Source organism: Carcharodon carcharias, chromosome 11 (genome assembly GCF_017639515.1).
Source record: "Carcharodon carcharias isolate sCarCar2 chromosome 11, sCarCar2.pri, whole genome shotgun sequence".
Taxonomy (NCBI): Eukaryota; Metazoa; Chordata; class Chondrichthyes; order Lamniformes; family Lamnidae; genus Carcharodon; species Carcharodon carcharias.
In genome coordinates, this window is record NC_054477.1 from 161,290,540 (window position 1) to 161,312,882 (window position 22,343).

Genomic DNA, 22,343 nt, shown 5'->3' on the forward strand with positions numbered 1-22,343 from the left:
TCGCATAACTTCAGAGATCAAAAGGATAGCATGTCTGTCAGTTCGGGTAACTTTGGGAAATTTGGAAACTTGTTTAAGTGAAAAATGAGACAACATTTGGACAGCAGGTCTCTGAGCATGTCAAAAAGATGGTGCTCTTTTTTGGAACTCTCTTGCTTTTCCAACAGTTTTGTACATTCTACAAACTGAAATTGTAGTTTTTCCATTAACTATGAGGTAAAGTCAGGTCTTAGAAAAAAAAACTCTTCCAATTCTTTTAAACTACTTTTTCAATCTCTTGTCCTAAAGGCACTTAGGAGAAATTCGACTTGCGACCACCAAGAGCGTGTGAGTGTGTGCCTGTGACAGGCTGACCCACTCGCAAATTCGGTTTAAGAGCGTATTCAAAAGCTGCAGAAGCCAAATGAAAAGTTGATGCTCGCCAGAGTGAAAATTGAGGTATTTAAAGATGGTTAATGGAGTTGATCCCATGACACTGTTTTGAAGAGGAGTGGGGCGGGGGGGGGGGGGGGGGGGGGGTGGGGGGGGGAGGTGGTGGTGGTGGAGGAGTTGTCCTCAACGTCCTGGCCAACATTTATCCTTCAACCAGCATCACTAAAAACAAATTATCTGGTCATTATCACGTTACTGTTTCTGGGAGCTTGCTGTGTGTCAACTGGCTGCCATTATTTTTACATTATAACAGTGACTACACTTAAAGTGCAACATTTGTTAAATAATCCTCAGTATGCTAAAAATTATGCTGACTACCAATTTTAAGTTATCATTCAGGCTTGCAGTGTGGGACATTTGTGTGTAATGGCAGCTACATATATTAGAACACAGAGCTCTGACCTTTGCAGACAGAAAGAACATGTACACACATTGCGCTTGTTTCAGCTAAACAAAAGCGATAGCCATTCGCTGGTTCATTCCTCAGGGCAATGACTTGACTAAATCAGAGTCAAGCTGCCCAGTTTAAATGTCAAACAATTTTGGCAGTTAACTGTCAGTCACCATTAACTGGTGCATTCTGCATGGCAACACCTCTAACAATCAGAATCCACTTGTCAACAATCAGCACTCTCTTCTCATACAGTATAAAGTTGTCCTTTGTCTTGACATTGGTATTCTTGCGATTGTCCTGATGAGTACAAGGCGAAAAGCTTCAACAAAATGTCTTTTTTCAGCAATAATAAAAGTACTTTATTGGCTATAAAGTGCTTTTGGACATCCTGAGGTCGTGAAAGGTGCTACATAAATGCAAGTACGTTCGTCCTTCTCACAAACTCGGACAGAGACCAGCTGGACCAAAGGCCTGTTTCCATGCTGTAAATACTATGTGATATCAACTTCAATTTAAAATAAGTATTTGTCTGGGAACGGTTATGTAACTAATGCTGCCTGGTATGGAACAAGTCAAACTAGCGATCAGTTACAGCGTTCGGATGTTCCAGTCTGCTGCTTGCTCATTACCTCTAGGCATTTCCAATCAAACAACACATCTAGGGTAGTAACTTGACATCTTCTACATTCTGTTAGACAGAGGGGGCTGAAGACAGTCAGTTTGAGGTTTATTAAAATACATAAGGGAGTAAAGAATGGCATGTGATTAAACAATCATGGAGCAGAGCGGTTCTGCTATTTCTCTCTGGAAATATCCGAATAGTTTAAAAAGGTACCCACCTCTGCCAGATAAAACATATCATATTGGCTCCTGGAATTCTCCCCCTTGTAGTAATTGCTCGCAGCCACAGTGACATCGACAGCGACCATGCTCAGAACAAACATGTGGAAAATGGAAGATTGCATCATTTTCTGAAAAAAAAGGGGAGGCAAAAGTTAGGCTTTTAAACATTATAGAAAGCAATTCATCAAATCGAATGCTTAGCACTTTCATAACATAGGCAGGCATTCAATTCTAGACCATGAACTATAACTCATCCAAAAGTGTCCGGTTTAAAAAAAGGCAAACTGGCTCCTTGGCTTTATTAACAAAGACACAAGAATACAAAAGCATCGAGGTTATGCTAAACTGTTATAAACGATTAGACCTCGATTATGGTGTTCAATTCTGGGTTCCACACTTCTGGGTGGCAGTGGAGAAGGTGTGAGGAGACTTAAAGTCAATGAAGTCTGGGCACGGTTGTAATTTTGAACGTGCGGCAGTCAATTTATTTTTCATTACTTCAACTCTGTCTGAGTTTATGAGAAGGAGGCAAGTACTTTTTCCAATTTAATTAATTTATTTTACACAGCAAGATCCCACAAACAGCCATGTGATAATGACAAGATATTTGTTGCTGTTTTTGTTTTAAACTTATGTTGGTTGAGGGATAACTGGTGGCCCCAGGCCACTGGGGTGGGGGGTGGGGAGAACTCCCCTGCTCACATATATTATGGTGTATAAATACACTTTGGCCATATTTTCCATTCAATCACCAGGCATAAAACTGACATTGCAAATTGGTCTCATGTACAATTATTTCCAATGCTAGTCAGGATGAGTGTAGACTTTAGTGATGTATTTTTAATTAATGTTTTCCCTCCTCTTGGAGATTTGCCTAATGGATAAGATGAGGCCATTACGCAAATTCAATTACTCCCTCAAACAGAAATGTAGCAAGTTCACCTCATGGACCCCCTGGGATATTAAGTCCGTACAAGTTTCACTTCGTTAACTGACATCAGCGCTAAGGACCATTAAAGTCAGCTTTACAACCAATTTAAAAAAAATCATTGGGTACATTTTGGCCTTAGGCGTATCCAATGGCAACACGGCAAAGCAGACTGCTCACCTGATTTAGAAGTGGCCCAGTTTTCAACTTGGACTCAGATTTTAATGAGCAGATTTTTTTTAAAAATGAAGTACATAATTAGCTCTCACACTTAAAAGATGATACAAGTCTATTTAAAAAAAAAAATAGAAATTATCCAGATCTTGTTTCTTTTCTGCTGTTAAAGATGCACTTGGGCTTACATTTTGTAACATTAAACACAGCACACGTGCCAAGCAACATGCACAGTTATGACAGGAGGTGCTTCGGGCCAGATTTTTGTTTTAAGAAAATAAAGGGGAATTTTGAGGGTTTGGGGCAGCGGCGGCGAGTCCTGTTCTCAAACACAATGAGGAAATCAGATTTCACCAACTCGCCATCTCGATAAAATTCCAGGAATCTACCAGCGGAATTACAAAATTCAACATGGAATTGGATCTCTTTTTTTTTTATTCATCATTCATTCATGGGATTAGGTGTCACTGAGAAACCCAGCAGTTGTTGCACATTTCTAATCGCCCTTGAGAGCGGTTTTAAGGGTCAACGCTGGGTCTGGAGTCACATGAAGGCCAGACCAGGTAAGGATGGCAGATTCCCTTCCCTAAAAGGCATTAGTGAACCCGATGGGTCTTTACAACAATTGATGATAGTTGTCACGATCACCGTTACTGAGGCTAGCTTTATATTCCAGATTTGCTAATTGAATTTAAATTCCATCAGATGCTGTGGCGAGATTTGGGCCCATGTCCCCAGGGCATTAGCCAGGACCTCTGGGTTGCTAGTCCAGTTACATTACCACTATGTCATCACCCCCTTAAAAAGGAAAGAAAATTTGCAGCACTATGGGAAAAATGTGGAGGAGTGAGACTAATTGAATAGTTCTTTCCTTGAGCCAGCACAGGCACATTGGGCCGAATGGCCTTTCTATATCATTCTCTGAAAGTCAGTAAAATCTGCAGGTGTCTAGTTTGCCAGGATCAAATCAAAGCATCAAACACCAAAATACAGCACATTAAAAAGAGCCAAAATACCCCAGCCAAGCCTAAAGCTTTCTTTCTATAATCATCAACATCCTTCAAATGATTTCAAAGAGATGAGTCTTTCTGCTGCTTGATCAATGCTTTATTTTTGAACTAGATTCATTTTAATGAAATTTTGGAGCTGTGAATTCAAGTGCACTGACTGCATCATGGCTCGCCACATTGCTTGAAGACAGAGTAAATGTTAACAAGTTATTTAACATGATCCATTGTAGCAATATGCTTTAATACATCTCCCTGTCTGTGCAGAAACAGTAGCATCATACCAATAACTAGTCCCAGGGCACAAAATCCAGGTAGACACTCCTAGTGCGCTACTGAGGGAGTGCTGCACAGTCATGGGTGCCATCTTTCGGATTAGATGTTAAACTCAGGCCCCATCTGCCCTCTCAAGTAACTATAAAAGATCCATGTCACAATTTTGGAGGGGAGCAGGGATGATCTCCCCATTGCTGCGGCCAATATTTATCCCTCAACCAATATCACTCACAAAGGAAGCAGATTATCTGGGCATTATCACATTACTGTTTGGAGGAGCTTGCTATGCACAAATTGGCTGCCACATTTCCTGCAGCTGCTATCAACCCACTATGTAGGCTTGTAGGACACATGCAGTGTGCAGAATCTACACCTCATGGTTGTCCCAGCGGCAGAGGTCCCTGGCTTCAACCTTCCTCAAAGACAATGGACAGCCCTCAACCCAATGCAGACAGGATATGAACAATGCAGCCACCTGTTCCTGATGTGGAAGGAGTGGGACAACCTGAAGTGCGATTGTGGCCATGGTTCCTGAGCCATGGAACACCCCACATCAGCTTGCACACTAAGATCTGCTGTGGGAGGCGCCTCATTTTCCCACTTGGCACCTCAGGAGACCATCATATGGATGGCCAAACCAGGCATCCCATAATAAACTTTACCCATCATACAAAGGCAGTAGCATAACTCCACACAGAATAGCATAAATATTGACTGACGCAAATCTCAATTAATCAGTCAATCTCTCTTGGCATTTACAATGATAGCTTTCAGGAAACACACTCCAACAGGTTTCTGTTCCCCTAATGGCTACTTAACATTTTGCAATAAAAATTAATTGTTTCAACCAGTACAATATATGAAAATGATGCCAAGCTATTTATTCTTGCAGATCAATTAGTTGAGATATCCCGCAGCACCAATTCATCAGGATTTTACTTTCATGCTTGTTGAACCTGTAGAAGTTATTGACTTCTTTTAATATTGAAGTACAGACTTTAATATTTCTGAAATAATCCTTACTGCAGCTGAGTGTTTACACAACGAAAGAAATGTTTCTCATGCATTCCAACTCATTTACATTGTTAATGAGTAAGTGTGAAGCAATGTAGGGTTGTAAGCTATACTACAGTTCCAGAGAGTCAACAGTGATATACACTACCACTCATTTCAACAAATAATTCCAAAAGACAAGCTGAAACAGGGTCACTAATGATGACGAAGAACAAGAGTTGTTACTCTTTCAAGTGTGAGGTTGTGTTATTTGGCAAGAATAAGTGGGCAACATGGGGGTGGCCAACAATGTAATGGTAAAGTTGCTGGATTAGTAACCCAGAGGCCCAGGCTAATGCTTTGGGAGAATGGGTTTAAACCGCACCATGGCAGCTGGTGGAACCTGAATTCATTTAATGAATCTGGTTTATAAAAAAGCTAGTCTCGATAATGGTGACTACCATCAATTGTCATTAAAAACCCATCTAGCTCACCAATGCCCTTTATCTGCCATCCTTACCTGTTCTGACCGACATGTGACTCCAGACCCACAGCAATGTGGTTGACTGTTAACTGCCCTCCGAAATGGCCGAGCAAGCCGCTCAGTTCAAGGGCAATTAAGGGTGGGCAACAGATGCTGGTCTAGTCAGCGACATCCACATCCCACCAAAGAACAAAGGGAAAAAAAATAATTCCTTGGTAAATAAGATCAATAGATAGAGGTGCAAAAGAATCTAGGAGTCCAGGTTCTCACAAAACCATAAAAAAAATGAAAACATAGAAACTCAGAGCAGAAGTAGGCCATTCGGCCCTTCGAGCCTGCTCCACCATTCATTATGATCAAGGCTGATCATCCAACTCAATAGACTGCTCCCGCTTTCTCCCCATACCCTTTGATCCCTTTCGCCCCAAGAGCTATAGCTAACTCCTTCTTGAAAACATACAATGTTTTGGTCTCAACTACTTTGTGGTAACAAATTCCACAGGCTCACCACTGAGTGAAGAAATTTCTCCTCACCTCAGTCCTAAACAGTCTACCCCGTATCCGCAGACTGTGACCCCTGGTTCTGGACTCCCCCACCATTGGGAACATCCTTCCTGCATTATAAGTTTCTATGGAGATCCCACCTCATTCTTCTGAACTCCAGTGAATATAATCTTTATCAACTCAATCTCTCCTCATATGTCAGTCCCGCCATCCCAGGAATCAGTCGGGTAAACCTTCGCTGCACTCCCTCTGTAGCAAGTACATCCTTCCTCATATAAGGAGACCAAAACTGCACACAATATTCTAGGCGTGGTCTCACCAATGCCCTGTACAATTGCAGCAAGACATCCCTGCTCCTGTACTCGAATCCTCTGGCTATGAAGGCCAACATACCATTTGCCTTCTTTACCGCCTGCTGCACCTGCATGCTTACCTTCAGCGATTGATGTACAAGGACACCCAGGTCTCATTGTACATTCCCCTCTTAATTTATAGCCAGATAATAATCTACCTTCCTGGTTTTGCTACCAAAATGGATAACCTCACATTTATCCACATTATACTGCATCTGCCATGCATTTGCCCACTCACTCAGCTTGTCCAAATCACACTGAAGCATCTCTGCATCCTCCTCACAGCTCACCCTCCCACCCAGCTTTGTGTCATCTGCAAATGTGGAGATATTACATTAATATATATTGTGAATAACTGGGGTTCCAGCACCGACCCCTGCAGTACCCCAATATCCACTGCCTGCCATTAGGAAAAAGACCCGTTTATTCCTACTCTTTATTTCCTGTCTGCTAACCAGTTTTCTATCCATCTCAATACACTACCCCCAATCCCACGCGCTTTAATTTTACACACCAATCTCTTATGTGGGACTTTGTCGAAAGCCTTCTGAAAGTCCAAATAAACCACATCCATTGGCTCCCCTCATCAACTCTACTAGTTACATCCTCAAAAAATTCCAGTAGATTTGTCAAGTATGATTTCCCTTTCGTAAATCCATGCTGACTCTATCCGATTCTGCCACTGTTTTCCAGGTGCTCAGTTATTAAATCTTTTATAATGGACTCTAGAATTTTCCCCACTATCGACATCAGGCTGACTGGTCTATAATTCCCTGTTTTCTCTCTGCCTCCCTTTTTAAATAGTGGGGTTACAAAACAAAGGATTAGGATTTATTTCCAGAGAAGCAAAATTGAAAAACAGATAAATGTTGTTATGTTAAACTTGTATCAAACCTTAGTCAGGCCACATTCAAAGTGTTGTGCACTGGTCTATAAAAATGATATAGAGGCATTGGCAAAAGAGATTTACAACAATGGCCAGAACCGGGACGTTATAACTATCAGGAAATACTGAGCAGTCTGGGGCTCTTTTCTTTAGCAGAGCAGTGGCTGAGGGGTATGGTTGCCAACTGTGATTCCTGGAGGTTTCATCACATAATTTGCCCCCACACCTCTACCATTAGTCACCAACGTGTCCATCTTTGTGACGTATGGCTGATGCCAATTGGAAAGCAAAAAGACTCATTACCCAATTGTTTGATGCTTGACTCTCAGTCAAACAGTTTTTCCCACCAATTGTCAACGTTTTTGTATCTGGTATCTGGCGAAGAAAATTACAAAAAAAAAACCCAATCTTTTTTAATGTGCTAATGATTTTTCTCCGGGATTGCACACAGCTGTGTCTTGGGAGATTGATCTTCAATTCCTGGAGACTCCAGGACAATCCAGCAGGGTCGGCAACTCTACTGACGGAGGACCTGATAAAGGTCTTTACAATTCCAAAGGGTTTGGTGGAGTACATGTAGAGAAGAATACAGCTGCATGGAGGAGGGTGGGGGGCAGAGGAGGGAGAGACTAAAACTAGGGGCCATAAATAGAAGATAGTCATAAAAAAATCCAGTATGGAACTGACGAGCAACTTCTTTACCCAGTGATGGTGAGTCTATAACCAGGACACAGATTTAAAGGTAGTTGGCAGGAGAACTAGAAAAGAGATGAAGAAAATGTATTTTTATTAAGCAGTGAGTTGTTGTGATCAGGAACGCGCTGCCTGAAAGGGCGGTGGAAGCAGATTCAATAGCAACTTTCAGAAAGGAATTGAATAGAGAGAAAAAAAACGCTGGACTGTGGGGAAATGGCAGGGGGGAGAGGGACTAACTGGATAGCTCTTTAAGGACAGCACAGGCCTGAGGCGCTGAATGGACCCTCCCTATGCTGCATTGTTCCCTGATTCTAGGAGTTCAGAATAGTTACCGTGCTGTAAATGTTTAACAGGATAAGTGCAACATGGGAGGAGGCACCAGAATGTAGTCAAGCACGAATAAAATTGTGCAACTATCAACTCAGCAACTTAGAACTTCTATTGGTTGAACGAATGAATGAGCTAGTGAGTAGGCACATTTATCATGTCTGCCAGTATGGGGCAGCAATGCTTGAATGACCAGAATTGGGAAAAGCAACAGCTGCTGATCCATGATGGGGGTTTGGGTCTGTATAACTTGCAGGAGAGTTTGCTTCTCTTGTATTGGGCTCATCAGCACACTCAAGACAGATTCCCTTTCTGGCTCAGCTGCTGTAATGTGAGCCATGGTTCAGTGGGGAGCACCGTCACCTTACAGTCAGAAAATCTTGAGTTCTAGCCTTGCCCCAGAGAATTGAGCACACAATCAAGGGCGATACTCCCACTGCATTGCTGAGAGGGCAGCCACCTTTCAGATGGGGCGTTAAACCAGAGACCCTGTCTGCCCTTTGAGGTGGTCACAAAGAGCCCATGACGCCAGTGTACCCTTCAGTTTTCTTCTATTGTGTATTCACAACTCAACTCATTAAAGTGTGTGGGCCATTTAAATGCTTTTGTGCAGCTGCGCAGATGCAGTAACTTCAAGGGGTGGACTTGTGCTCAGCCTGTGCAGTGACTTCCAGGTTGCTGCTGTAATGCTCCTTGGCCAAACCCCCAAGTTGTTGGTAAGATCTGGTTAAGGACCGATAATGTTTTGTTTAAAGTAGGCAAAGTTTGAGATTCAAGGCACTTGGCCAGTGAAGAAAGCCACACGATTCCATGGATTTTGAACAAACAAAAATAAACTTTACTATACAAGTTCGGAAAGATCAAACAATTTACAATATCTATCTTATGCTCTAATATTCAGGGCAAGGATGAGGTGTGTGTGAATTAACAGGCTAACTGTAGTCGAACACACCGCACTACACAATAAATGACAGACGTGACCAATACAGACTCCACGGATTTCTCAGCAATCCACCCAGGCTTTAGTAACACAGTCGACCAATCTCACCAAAACCCTGTCCCTCTCATGAGGGATCCCAATCTCCACTTTCAAAGACCTCCCTTTGGAAATCTCTTCAGAAGTTGCTTCAACTCAGACGGCATCGACGATGGCCTAATTCGCAGGGTTTCAGTCTTGTCTGAGATTCCATTCCCCTGGATTCCCGAGCATACAACTCAAGCACCAACTCACGAGCACAATTTCAGCTCTTTGGCCGTGCTGAGCAGAACATCACTGCTCCAAAAAGGGGTACCTTTGCCCCAACGACCCGCAGCAGGGAGTCACCAATCCTCGGCTGCCTTTTCCACTTAAAAGTCCGCTGCCCAGAGCCCTTTTCCTATTTGCAGCCCGTCTCTCTGCTCCTCTATTTTTTCCTTAATTTAACTGGGGTCTGTTTCTGTCTGCCACCCGGGTCTTCCTTTTGGGACCTCTCCCCGTTCCCTATGTGGGACACTTGCTGGCTATGGCGCTCAGCAACGGGTTACTGGACCCAGTTGTTCACACTTTTTTTCCCCCCCCCCCCTTCTTGCACAGGGTGTGCTGAGCCCACAGAATGTAAAAGTGCCAATCTGCACATGTGCAGCCTGCTCCAAGCGCGCGCAAAAGGTCAGAGGCCTATCCGGAGTTGAAGCTCCCTGCTTCTGAGCTCAACTTCAGCATGAATTTGAGTTTCTTAACGCTGCATAGCTGCTCAGCTTAGAGGGAGCATTGCATGGGGCACTAGTTCAAAGAAGCGCAGGGGAATTCTCCCCAGTGTCCTGCCCTATTAGTGATCCCTCGATAACATCACAGGTTGTTCGATCATTAACACATTGTTGATTGCGGGAGCTTGCTGTGCGCAAACCGGCTGCAGTGTTTCCTACACGACAACAGTGACAGAGCTTCAGAGTAGTACTTCACTGGGAGATCCTGAGGTCATGAAAGGCTATAGCAATAAAAGCGTTGCTTTTATTTTCGTATTACTGGGGCTGTCATTAAGTCGTCAGAACAATTATTAATCAACAACCTTGCTTCTGTAGGTTGTTTTTCTGGCTATAACTGGGAGTTCAATTGTTTCTGTTCAGCTTTTAGATTCTGCCATGTTATATGCAGGTATTGGTGCTAAGTAATTGAAAATGATTAATCCTTATGCTATAGGCTTCTTTCACTAGACTGAAACATAGAACAAGTTTTGTGAAACTTTATTCATTTGTTTATTTTACCCATTTGTATAAAAGGATATAAAATTTGTTGAGAAACATATAAATTCCAGAGGTAGCACAATGCATTTTTATCCTTTTCTTGGAACAATTCAGCACAGAAGGAGGTCATTCGCCCCATCATGCCTGTGCTTGCTCTTTGAAGGAGCTATTCAATTAATCCCACTCCCTGCTCTTTCCCCAGAGCCCTGCAAATATTCCCTTTCCCAAGTATTTATCAAATTCCCTTTTGGAAGTTACTATTGAATCTGCTTCCACTGCCCTGTCAGGCAGCGCATTCCAGATCACAGCAACTCGCTGAGTGAAACAAACAACAAAATTCTCATCTCCCCTCTGGTCCTTTTGCCAAATACCTTAAATCAGACCCTCCTGCCACTGGAAACATATTCTCCTTATTTACTACATCAAATCCCTTCATAATTTTGAACACTTCTATAAAATCTCCCCTTTAACCCCCTCTGTTCTAAAGGAGGGCCAATCCCGGCTTCTCCAGTCTCTGTGCTCATCCCTTGGAACATTCCAGGAAATTTCCCCCACACCCTCTCCAAGCCTAACAACCAATATAATGTTCGACTGAGAGAACGAGGTCCACCCCAGTGTCTGGTCTGTAGGGACGATACCATGGCTGAGAGGCTATAAATAGGGAAGACCAAACAGGTTGGGGAGCCTCTCTCTTGAAAAGAGAAAGCCGAGGGGTTACTGGATTTAAAATTATGAAGGCGTTTGATAGGCTAGATGTAGAGAAGACAATGTTCCTCTTTGTGGGGGTGGGGGGTGGAGGTCAAAACTAGGGGCCATCAATATAAAATAGTCAATAATAAATCCAATAGGGTATTCAGAAGGAACTTATTTGCCCAGGCAGTGGTAACAGTGTGGAACTTGCTGCCGCAGGGAGTGGTTGAGGTGATGAGTATAGATACATTCAAGGGGAAGCTGGATAAACACATGAGGGAGAAAGGACTAGAAGGATATTCTGGTAGAGGGAGATGAAGTAGGGTGGGAGGAGGCTGGCATGGGCCAGTTGGTCTATATCCATGCTTGAATTTCTATTTAATTAGGGCACTAATTATCATTGCTGATATTGGGTGTACAGCTTCCAGCTACCAAAAAATTAGCAGAGAAAATGCATGACCACCCATCTGTAATCTACAAAAATCAAAGCACTGCAGTTGCTGAAAATTTGAAATAAGAACAGAAAATGCTGGAAACACACGGTAGCATCTCCAGAGCAAGGAATGGCTGGGATTACTGTACTCAGGCACTTTCCTGAAAGAATATCAAGTGCACTGCCTTAAGGTAAAATTGAGAGGATGTTGAATAGATGCTCTGAGTGCAGCAAGATCAAAGTTAGTCACCTATTCGGAATTTATTTTTAAATTTTTCTTTCTTTAAGCTGATTAAATTTATAAAACTGCAACATTAACTGAATGTGCATAATTGCATCAGCACAATTATCATTACACAAATAAATTAGGTAGATTCATGCCATCCAGTGCAAAAGTAACCATAGGCTATTTTTCACAATCCAAAGCTATCCAATCGAATATAATAATGCAGAGATGCCTAGGAAAATATTCTCTCATAACATCAACATGCGTTTTATTCTATTCCTGACCTTGCTGATATGCTTGGCTTCATACGGTCTCAAAATCCTCCGCCAGTCATGTTTCATTATTTTAATTAAGCCAACAATGTCAGTGGAAAGTTCCCATTTGATAAATCCGATACAACTCAAATGTGAAACTGCTCAATGCTGCATGCATGAGAATGTGAGGGGGTTTGATAGGGCAGATGTTTTCGCTTGTGGGGGGAGATCAAAGCCAGGGGCCATCAATATAAGATCGTCACTAATAAATCCAATAGGGAATTCAGAAGAAGCTTCTTTACCCAGAGATTACGGTGAGAATGTGGAACGTTTTTGCCTCTTAATGCTTTCATGCAATGTGGGCATCACTGACAAGACCAATGTTTGTTGCCTGTCCCTAATTGCCCTTGAACTGAATGGCTTGCTAGGCCATTTCAGAGGGCAGCTATGAGTCAACTGCATTACTGTGGGCCTGGATTCACATGTAGGCCAGACCAGGTAAGGATGGCAGATTTCCTTCCCTAAAGGACATTAATGAGCCAGATGGGATTTTTACAACAATTGATGATAGTTGTCTTGGTCACCATTACTGAGACTAGCTTTTATAATTTCAGAATTATTAACTGAATTTAAATTCCACCAGCTGACGTGGTGGGATTTGAACCCATGTCCCCAGAGAATTAACCTTGACCTCTTAATTCCTTGCCCAATGACATTACCACCACACCACCATCTCCCCCTACTTGCTACCACAGGGAATAATGGAGGTGAATAGTAAAGATGCATTTAAGGGGAAGCTGGATAAACAGATGAGGAAGAAAGGAATAGAAGGATATGATGAAAAGGGTGAGATGAGGAATGGTGGGAGGAGACTTGTATGGAGGTCAGACTCTGGCATGGGCCAGTTGGGCCAAATGGCCTGTCTGAGTTGTACATTCTGTTAAATGTTACAAATCCTGTCCTAAATGAACATTACAAAGCCAAAGGCAGTGGGTGTTCACTTGTGGAAGAATTGCAAAGCTGATGATAATGGATTGCTTGCCTGAGATAAAACACTGAAATTGTAAAAAGAAAAAAATCAGGCAAGCAACTTATTACTGGCAGATTGTCAAAAGTTAGCATTACCCTGAATCTACCTGCTAATTGATGAAAGGCTCATTTCCTTCAGGCCTGTAATAACCTGGAATGTGTTGCCTGAAGGCATGGTGGAAGGAACTTTCAAGGAGAAATTGGATAACTACTTGGAAAGGAAAAATTTTGGGGGCTATGAGGAAAGAGCAAGGGGAGTGGGGTTAATTGGTTAGGTCTTTCAAAGAGTCAGCACAGGCACGATGGACCGAATGGCCTCTTTCTGTGCTGTACGATTCCATGACTCCAAGAGAAAACTGGCATCATTTGATTCATTCTTCAAGAACTCGACTCCCACTGTTGACCATGGTGAATAATCGACAGCCAATCTGGGGAAATCCGCAATTCAAAAAAACTTCCTTCCCAAGAAGAGCTTAAACAACTTGGACATCAATATACATCTCTGCTTCCTTCAGTTCATTACTGACGCAGACAATATTTGTTAGCCTTACTGCATGCCCCAAGCTGTGCAATTCTACCCCTCTCTCTCTCCTCCTTTAAGCCACTCCTTAAACCCTACCTCTTTGACCAAACTTTTGGGCATCTGTCCTAACATCTCCTTTTGTGACTTACTGTCAAATTTTGTTTGATATAGCTCCTGTGAAGCAGCCTGGGACATTTTGCTATGTTAAAGTTGTCATATAAATACAAGTTATTATTGTCAGCAATAGACTTTACTACAGAAAACCTAACTCGAGAGGAACCATGCACATGTTAAAGAGGAATCACAGTCATACCTGCAAGCATGCCGGGGCTCTACCCTGTGGCTTATTCATGTCCACAGCCACCAGCTGCCATCCACCAGATGCATCTTCATGGAACATCTATAGAGGAAAGACAATTTCAAAGACAATTAGGGGATATGGTGGCATAGTGGTCATGTCAGTGGACTAGTAAATCCAGAAATCCAGGCTGATACCCTGGGGACACAGGTTCAAATCCCACCATGTCAGCTGGAGGAGTTTAAAATCAAGTCAATAAAAGTCTGGAATATAAAGCTAATATTGGTGGCTATGAAACTATCATCGACTGCTGTAAAAACCCATCTGGTTCACTAATGTGCTTTAGGGAAGGAAAACTGTCATCCTTACCTGGTCTGGCCTACGTGTGACTCCAGACCCACAGCAAAGTGGTTGACTCTTAACCGCCCTCTAATATGGCCTAGCAAGCCATTCAGTTCAAGGGCAATTAGGGATGGGCAACAAATGCTGGCCTTACCAGCGACGCCCACATCCCATGAAAGAATAAAAGAATTCTGCTCACCAACAAACTCACTTTAAACAATGTAGCCGGATAATAGTACATGAATTCAATAAACTTTCCAACATAGCTCTGTGGAGAGATTAGAATTGTTATTCTCCTTGGAGCAGAGAGGATTAAGGGTTGATTTGCCAGAATGGTACCAGGATGAGGGACTGGAGAAGCTAGGATTGCTCTCCTTACAGCAGAGAAGGTTTACTGGGGATTTAATAGAAGCGTTCCAAATTATGAAGGGTTTTGACAGAGTAAATAAAGAGAAACTTTTTCCACTGGCAGGAGGGTCAGTAACCAGAGGGACACAGGTCCTTCAGAAAAATCTAAAAGGACCAGAATATATTTATTAATTAATTTTTTTTTTTACACAGCGAGTTGTGATCTGGAATGTGCTGCCTGAAAGGGTGGTGGAAGCAGATTCAAAAGCAACTTTCAAAAGGGGAATTGGACAAATACGTGAGTAGGGGGAAAAATTGCAGGGCTATGGAACTAATTGGATAGTTCTTGCAAAGAGCCAGCACATGCACGAGGGGCTGAATGGCCTCCTTGTGCTATAACATTCTATGTCACAGGGTAGGTAAAGTGGTTTGTGAGACTATTTTTGCATAGTGTTAATGCAGTTTGCATATCACTGCCACTCAGTGAACTCAACAATAAAATCTATCACATTTCTACTTCTCTTTAGCGTGGAAGAAGAGTCATACGGACCCGAAACATTAACTGTTTCTTGTTCCACAGATGTTGCCAGACCTGCTGAATTTTTCCAGCATTTTCTGTTTTTATATCAACAATAAAAACATTGGCCTCATGTACATAACGCTGGGAATAGATGGGGGGTGGGGAGGACTTTTGTGCAGGAGATCAAGTAGCAAGGCTTTCTTCCAGGTCCTGCCACATTTAATAGCAGACCTCGCAAGGTTTTCAACAGATTTTCCACATTGACAAGGTGACCCCTATTGACCTTTGGAGGTTGGTTAGCTCCGTTGGCTAGAGTGGGGTGCAGAACGATGCCAATGGTGTGGTTTCAATCCCCATACTGGGCACGGAGGCCTACCGCCTTGCTTTGCCCCATGTGCGATGTGGAGTTGTGCCCCTCAGGCTGTATATAACCAATTGTCTCGCTCTCTCTCTAACAGAGATGTCTACGGTCATTCGTAGGCTACGACTATCTGCTGCGCTTTAGCTGCCTGCTGGGCAGGAACCTCCTGCTCAACTTGGCTAAAACCAGGAGCGGGCCAAGTTTGAGAATTTTCATAATTTTATCTTCCTGCCCTCCTATAACCTGTTGGTATGATAAAAAAAAATTAAAGTTAGCAGTGAAGAGCTGCTTTTGCAAATGTGCTTTGCCAGTACACAGGCTTGCCTGCTGGGCATTCAAACCTTATACATGCAGGAAATCAAAAAGAAACAACCATGGACACTGTTCACTCGCAGATAATGGTTACATTTTTGTGGCAGGGCATAGTCTTTGTGATATTACATCAGTAAGATTGCCAGTGTACAAACGTTTCAAAAGAAAAACAAAGTGCTGGAAATACACTGGGGGTCAGCCACAGATTGTCACAGATGCTGCCTGACCTGCTGAGAGTTTCCAGCACATTCTATTTTTGTGCTTTTTCGGATATTACTCTGGTGAACAGTGTGTGTCAGGGGGTAGTGGGTGTGGGGCGGGGGGAGGGGGGTGGTGGTGGTGAATCTTTCACAATACATCAGGTGTGAAAGACCTGGAACAGATGAACACTAGCCATGTGCGAGTGTTAAACAAATGTTTAGATTTCAAGTCCCTCCATAGCCTCACCCCTCCCACCATCTTCCCACCCGCCCCGAGCTATTCCCCCAATCGGCAGCCCACCTGTCATATTTAAATGAATAACCAAGGGTCAATAGGCTTGTTATCAATCCAACCGAGCCTGATACTACGCTGCCCAGGCCATAAAACGTTTTGCTTGGGCAGCTGGGTGAGGCTGGGCAGCCTGGCTTTTTAAACAAAAAATCAAATACTCAAAGGGCGTGAGGGAAGAGTTAGGTGGCTTTTCGGGGGCTGCCCTTTGCTGATTGAGGGATGGACTCACCACCACCACCACCCCTCCACTTAGGTCGATCCCTTCTTTCCAATTTAGAGTTGCATCACAACCCACTCCCTCCCTTAAACCCACACCCTCCCCCCCATCACCGACCCTCTACCTAACCTACCCAAACCCTCCCAGGCAATGACACTGGACTTATCCGCTCTGGGGATCCATGGGCCTTGAACTTCTTCTTCTGAAGTCCTGGCAACAGCCACTGATGTCTTCCTGCCACTGCTGGCAAGGGTAGAGCTGCCGGCTAATTGGATTGGTCGGCAGCTCCAGAGGGTGGGACTTCCTCCCCAGTGAGGAGTGGAAGTCCCAATCAGCCCTTGTTAGTCTGCCTGTCATGAAGCTATTAATGTTTATAATATTATTGGAAAATATTTTTCTTTTAAAATAGGAGGTTTAGTCTGTGGGTGTAGCTTAACTGGGTTAAAGCCAGCCAGTCTGGGTGCTTTGATGTGTACTAGTTTTGATATGTAAGAGAGGTAGAGCCTGTTTGCATTTTTTGAATAGAGCATTCAAGAAGTGGGGTGAATTCTGGCACCTAGCGAGCAGACACCAAGCAACATGTTTACATTACTAATAAAATTGGTACTATGAAAGGGGTTTTATTGTTGGAAGAGGCTGGCGATAAAATGAGAATTTACATTAATGGGTTGTGCTGGGTATAACAAGGTGACCATTTTGCATGTGTGGGGCAGAGGTAATGTAAGATCAAAGCAGCTGTAAGCCTTCAACTGTCTCCACAGGAACCAAAGTGAAAGGAACATGATTTTGAATTCGTAAGGTGAAAATGCTTTGCCTGGTGTCTGGTTAAGTCTATGGGTTGCTGTTGCCTTAATGGAGATTAATTTGGGAATTTGTTAACAGTTATGATCATAGTAATTTGTAGCCATGTGTATATATTTAACTTGCGTAAATTAATAAAATGTTTCATTTAGCTTAATATAAAACCTCTCGAGAACTGATGGTCTGATTCCTGAATTTAGAGTCACATCTCAAACATAACACTTAAAATTATAGGTTATGACAGTTGTTTAAAGTTTCCCTCTGGGGTTTTTAAAAAAAACTCAGTTTTACCAACTGCATCAGTCATAACACTGCTCCTCAGTGCTTAATGGCTGTGGGGGGGCGGGTCAACATTGCACTGGTTGGCTCTATGCCAACACAGTTTCCCGGGGTGGGGGGGGAGAGAAGCATATGCTGCCCACCCATCATAGTTTCAGCCTCCTACCTCCGTAATCTCCTCCAATCCCACAGCCCTCCGAGATCTGTGCTCCCCCAATTCTGGCCTCTCGAGCATTCCAGAGTTTAATCACTCTACTTTTAGCAGCCGTGCCTTCAGTTGCCTGGGTCCCCTAGGCTGGAACACTCTCCCTAAATCCCTCTCCCTCTCTCTCTTTCTTGAGGCTTCTCTCTCCTCCTTCAAGACATTCCTCCTCTTTGACCCAGCCTTTGGTCATCTGTCCTAATATCTCTTTCTGTTTTGGTGTCAAAGTCAAATTTTGTTTTTTTATAACGCTGCTGTTTAGCTTCTTGGGATATTTTAGGTTCAAAATCCTATTTAAATACAGGAATACCATTCTCAAAAGTAAATGACCACTCCATAGTTTGCTCGTCTATTTTATTAGAAATATATCCGTGTGTTCTTCAAAGGAGGTCCCCTCCCCCTTGCCTGACACGAGCTGGTGCAGCTAAAGCTGCCGATCTTTCCGCATGGGCCTCCTCCCAATTGCAGATAAAATGCCGGTGGGGGTGGGGGTGGGGTGAGGCCTCCCCCCCACCGACATCACCGCTAAACAGGAGACAGGTTGGGAGTGGGCAGGTAGGCAGGTAGTGGAAAGACCAAGCATGAGATTTTAAGACCCATCCCCACATTTAGTGGGGGTAGAGAAAGTGTAGAATCCAGCCCATTATTAATTCAAGGTGCTCCTTTTTGACCTTTCAGCAGCAGGATTCTAGACAGTAAAAATTCTACATCAAAGTCATGACTTGAAAACACAACCGATCACCAATGAAATAGAATTACGGGTTTCTTTCAAGTTTGAAGAGCCATAATTTATGACTGCTAGTTATGTGAGTGTAACTCACTGCGGCTGCTGATACTTTCTGAATATTTAGCAGATGCTAAGGATCTGGCAGAGATCTGCAAAAGCAATTTCGCCAACATTTAAAAAACCCGTTAAAATGAGCTATGGTTAACTATGATGCCACCTGTTGAAAGTCCAGTTTTGGGAGAAGTTGGGGAGCAGACTATTCAGGTGGACAGTAGTGGAATATGCAGTGGAAAACTGTTAGAGTGAATCATTCATTTCTGGGATGTGGGTGTTGCGGTCAAAGTCAGCACTTCTTGTCCATCCCTAGCTTTCCTTGGGTGCATCCTACTTAAATGGTCAATTGGGTTGGTATGGGACTGGAGTCATGTGCAGGCCTAGGCTGGGGAAGGATGACAGGTTTCTTTCCTTAAATTAAATGAATGCAGAGCCAGGGAGAGAAATCGTGGGCCTTGGTGCTTATGTTTCTTGTCCTCCTGATACTTCACTTTGTGGGAGTGTCCTCCCGTGATTGACAGGGATGGGGGTACCTGCCCTCCACTGATTATATCCTCGTTGAATTATCTGGCTCTGCCCCTACCTCAGCCCATCCCCTGCTGAAACGCTCACCTATGCACTTTTTGCCTCAGGCTGGACCACTGCAATGCTGTCCTAGTTGGCCTCTTATCTTGCCCCTTCGGTAAACTCAACCTCATTATGATGCCCGTATCTGAACTCATGCCAAGTACCACTCACCCATCACCCCGTGCTCATTGACCCTATACTGGCTCCAAATTATCATCCGTGTTCAAATCCCTTGCCCCTCCCCATCCCCATCCCCATAATCCTCAGTCAGATCAGTGTTCCTTCAAATTCTGGGCTTGTGCGCATCCCCAGTTTTAAACGTTCCATCATTGCAGGTCCTGCCTGCTGTCAGGACCCTAAACTCTGGAATTGCCCCAGGAAAACCTCTCTGCCCCTCTCTTTCTTCCTTCCTTTAAGATGCTCCTTAAAACCTAACTCTGACCAAGTTTACATGGCTTGGTGTCAAACGAGGTTTAGCACCCTGTGAAGCTTTATTAGTTTAGGGGTGCTACACGAATGCAACTTGTTGTTGGTTGATTTTGCCCACGCGTGAATTCTGGGTCTATACATCACCTGTGTAGTGGCAGTGGAGGTGGTGCTGCTTCTGGGTCCCCACATCTGCTGAAACTGTACTCTTATTTCAGCAAAAGTCTCTATGATAACCGCAATGAATACGTTCTGAAAAGAACAGAGAAAAAAATCCATGAAACTTATAAGTGTACAAGGGGGGGAGGGAACAAAAGAAATAGGAGTAGACGACCACACGGCCCATTGAGCCTGTTTCGCCATTCAACATAATCATAGCTCATCTTGGGCTTCAATCCACTTTCCCTCCCACTCTCCATATCCCTCAATTCCCTGACGGAGCAAAATTCTGTCAATCCCAGCCTTAAATGTATTCAATGACGGAGCATCCACAACCCTCTGGGGTAGAGAATTCCAAAGATTCACAACGCTTTGAGTGAACAAATTTCTCATCTCAGTCCTAAATGATCGGCCCCTTATCCTGAGTCTGTGAACTTCGTGTTTTAGATTCCCCAACCAGCGGAAACAATCTCTCAGCGTCCACCCTGTCAAACCCCTTCACAATCTTGTGCGTTTCAATTCTTCTAAACTCCAGAGAATGTAGACCCAATTTACTCAGCCTCTCATCATAGGACAACCCCCTCGACCCAGGGACCAATTTAGCGAACCTTCGCTGTATCACCTCCAATGCAAGTATATCCTTTCTTAAATGTGGAATAGAAGGTTCTGCTAATAGAGTGAGGCAAGGATGAGTGTGAGGAGGCTTGAGGTGGAGCACAAACACCAGCATGGACTGTTGGGCTGGATGGCCTGTTGCTGTGTTGTATATCCTGTGTGATCCATATCCTAAAAAATGTCACAACTTAAAAAGGGACAAACTCATTAAAAAGTATTTGGCAAACTGTAACAATTAATTTACCCAAGAACATAGGAAATTGGAGCTGGAGCAGGCCATTCAGCCCCTGAAGCCTGTTCTATCATTCAACAAGATAATTGCTGCTCTTTTACCTCAACTCCACTTTCCATATCCCTTAATTCCCTTAGAACCTAAAAATCTAAATCTCTGTCTCAATGATTGACCACCCACATCCCTGCGGGGTGGAGAATTCCAAAGATTCACAACTCTGAGTGAGGAAATTTCTCCTCATCTCAGTCCTAAGTGGTTGACCCCTTATTCTGTGATAGTGATCTCATGTTCTAGACACTCCGGCCTGGGAGAAACAGCCCTTTACCACCTACCCTGTTAAGCCTCCTAAGGATTTTATATGATTCAATGAGATCACCTCTCATTTTTCTAAACTCTGGGGAATATATACCTAACATTCAATCTCTTCTCATAGGGCAATCACCTCACCCCAGGTAATGACAAGCTCCATCGTCATATCACTTGCTCTGGTCTAACATCATTGATTTGAAATGTTAACTCTGTTTTTCTACCTGCCGAATTTTGCCAGCATTTTCTGTTCTTATATCACATTACTTGCAATATATCATCCCTTAAATGAAAAGGCCTGTGATTTTACCTTCAAGAATGAGCTGTTTAAACTAGAATGATACCAGGACTAAAAAGGGTTAAATGATGAGGACAGGTTGCGTAGACAAGGCGTTTATTCCCTTAAGTATAGAGGATGGTTTTTAAAAGGGGTGATCTAATAGAGGTATTGAAGATGATTAAAGGATTTGACAGGATCAGTAGACAGAAGCTAATTTCCTCTGGTGTTGGGGGGGCAGGGGGTGGTGGAGTCCAGAACAAGGGGACAGAACCTTAAAAAATTGGAGCCAGGCCATTCAGGGGTGATGTTAGGAAGCACTTCTTCACATAATGGGGAGTGGAAATCTGGAACTCTCTCCCCCACAAAAAGCCATGGCAGTTGGGGAAGAATTGAACATCTCAAAACTGAGATTGATAGATTTTGGTTGGGTAAGAGGTTTAAGGGTCACAGACCAAGTTGGGTAGGTGGGGTTAAGAGACACATCAGCCAAAAGCTAATGAAATGGAGCAGAACAGGCTTGAGGGGCCGAATGGCCTCATCTTGTTCCCAAGCTCCTTCCCAATTATTCATGAAGACATAATTTAAGATAGAAAAAAAGACATACAAGGGATAATTTTATAGATTTGTGTTCCCAAAGTGGAACTGTGAGTTGATTGCTCTGCCTTAAAAGGTGAATTCCCTCCCCTCCCCGCTAACTGAATCCCCTCCCCTGCGTTCGTGCTGCTGAAGCACTTTTTAAAAGGAGGGGGCGCTTTGGATTGATAAGAAACTGCTTCCTCTCCCTCGCGATAGTGTATAACTTACCCATAAACAAAAAAAGCATGCACCGAACGGTGGCATTAGTTTTCTGTACCATGTCAAAGGAGATTAGCGCATTAACAATATGTTCCCCTACTCAGCGTGTTTAGTATTTATAACCACAAGCTGCACCTTAACAAGCCAGGCAAGGAAGAAGATCAAAGTGATGAAGTAGAAGTACGAACGCCACCGTGGAAAGCTGTCAATTGCCCGGTACATGAAGAATACCCAACCTTCCTGGGAAGCAGCTTCATAAACAGTGAAGATACTGGTGCCTGAAGAGAAACAAGACATCCAACCATTATAATAAAGACTTTGGAAAGTACAAAATGGGA

At 43.4% G+C, this 22,343-nt stretch overlaps 1 protein-coding gene across 2 annotated transcripts in view; it reads right to left on the reverse strand.

Annotated features, from left to right (window-relative positions):
- Positions 1 to 22,343, reverse strand: part of nalcn (sodium leak channel, non-selective) — a 238,062-nt gene that overhangs the window by 146,918 nt on the left and 68,801 nt on the right. For both annotated transcript variants that reach the window (XM_041198858.1, XM_041198859.1), the window contains exons 8-11: positions 22,141 to 22,283; positions 19,766 to 19,870; positions 13,986 to 14,072; positions 1,666 to 1,797 (exon numbers count right to left, since the gene is read on the reverse strand). In XM_041198858.1, the coding sequence (XP_041054792.1) occupies positions 1,666 to 1,797; positions 13,986 to 14,072; positions 19,766 to 19,870; positions 22,141 to 22,283 (467 nt within the window). The remainder of the gene's footprint in view (positions 1 to 1,665; positions 1,798 to 13,985; positions 14,073 to 19,765; positions 19,871 to 22,140; positions 22,284 to 22,343) is intronic.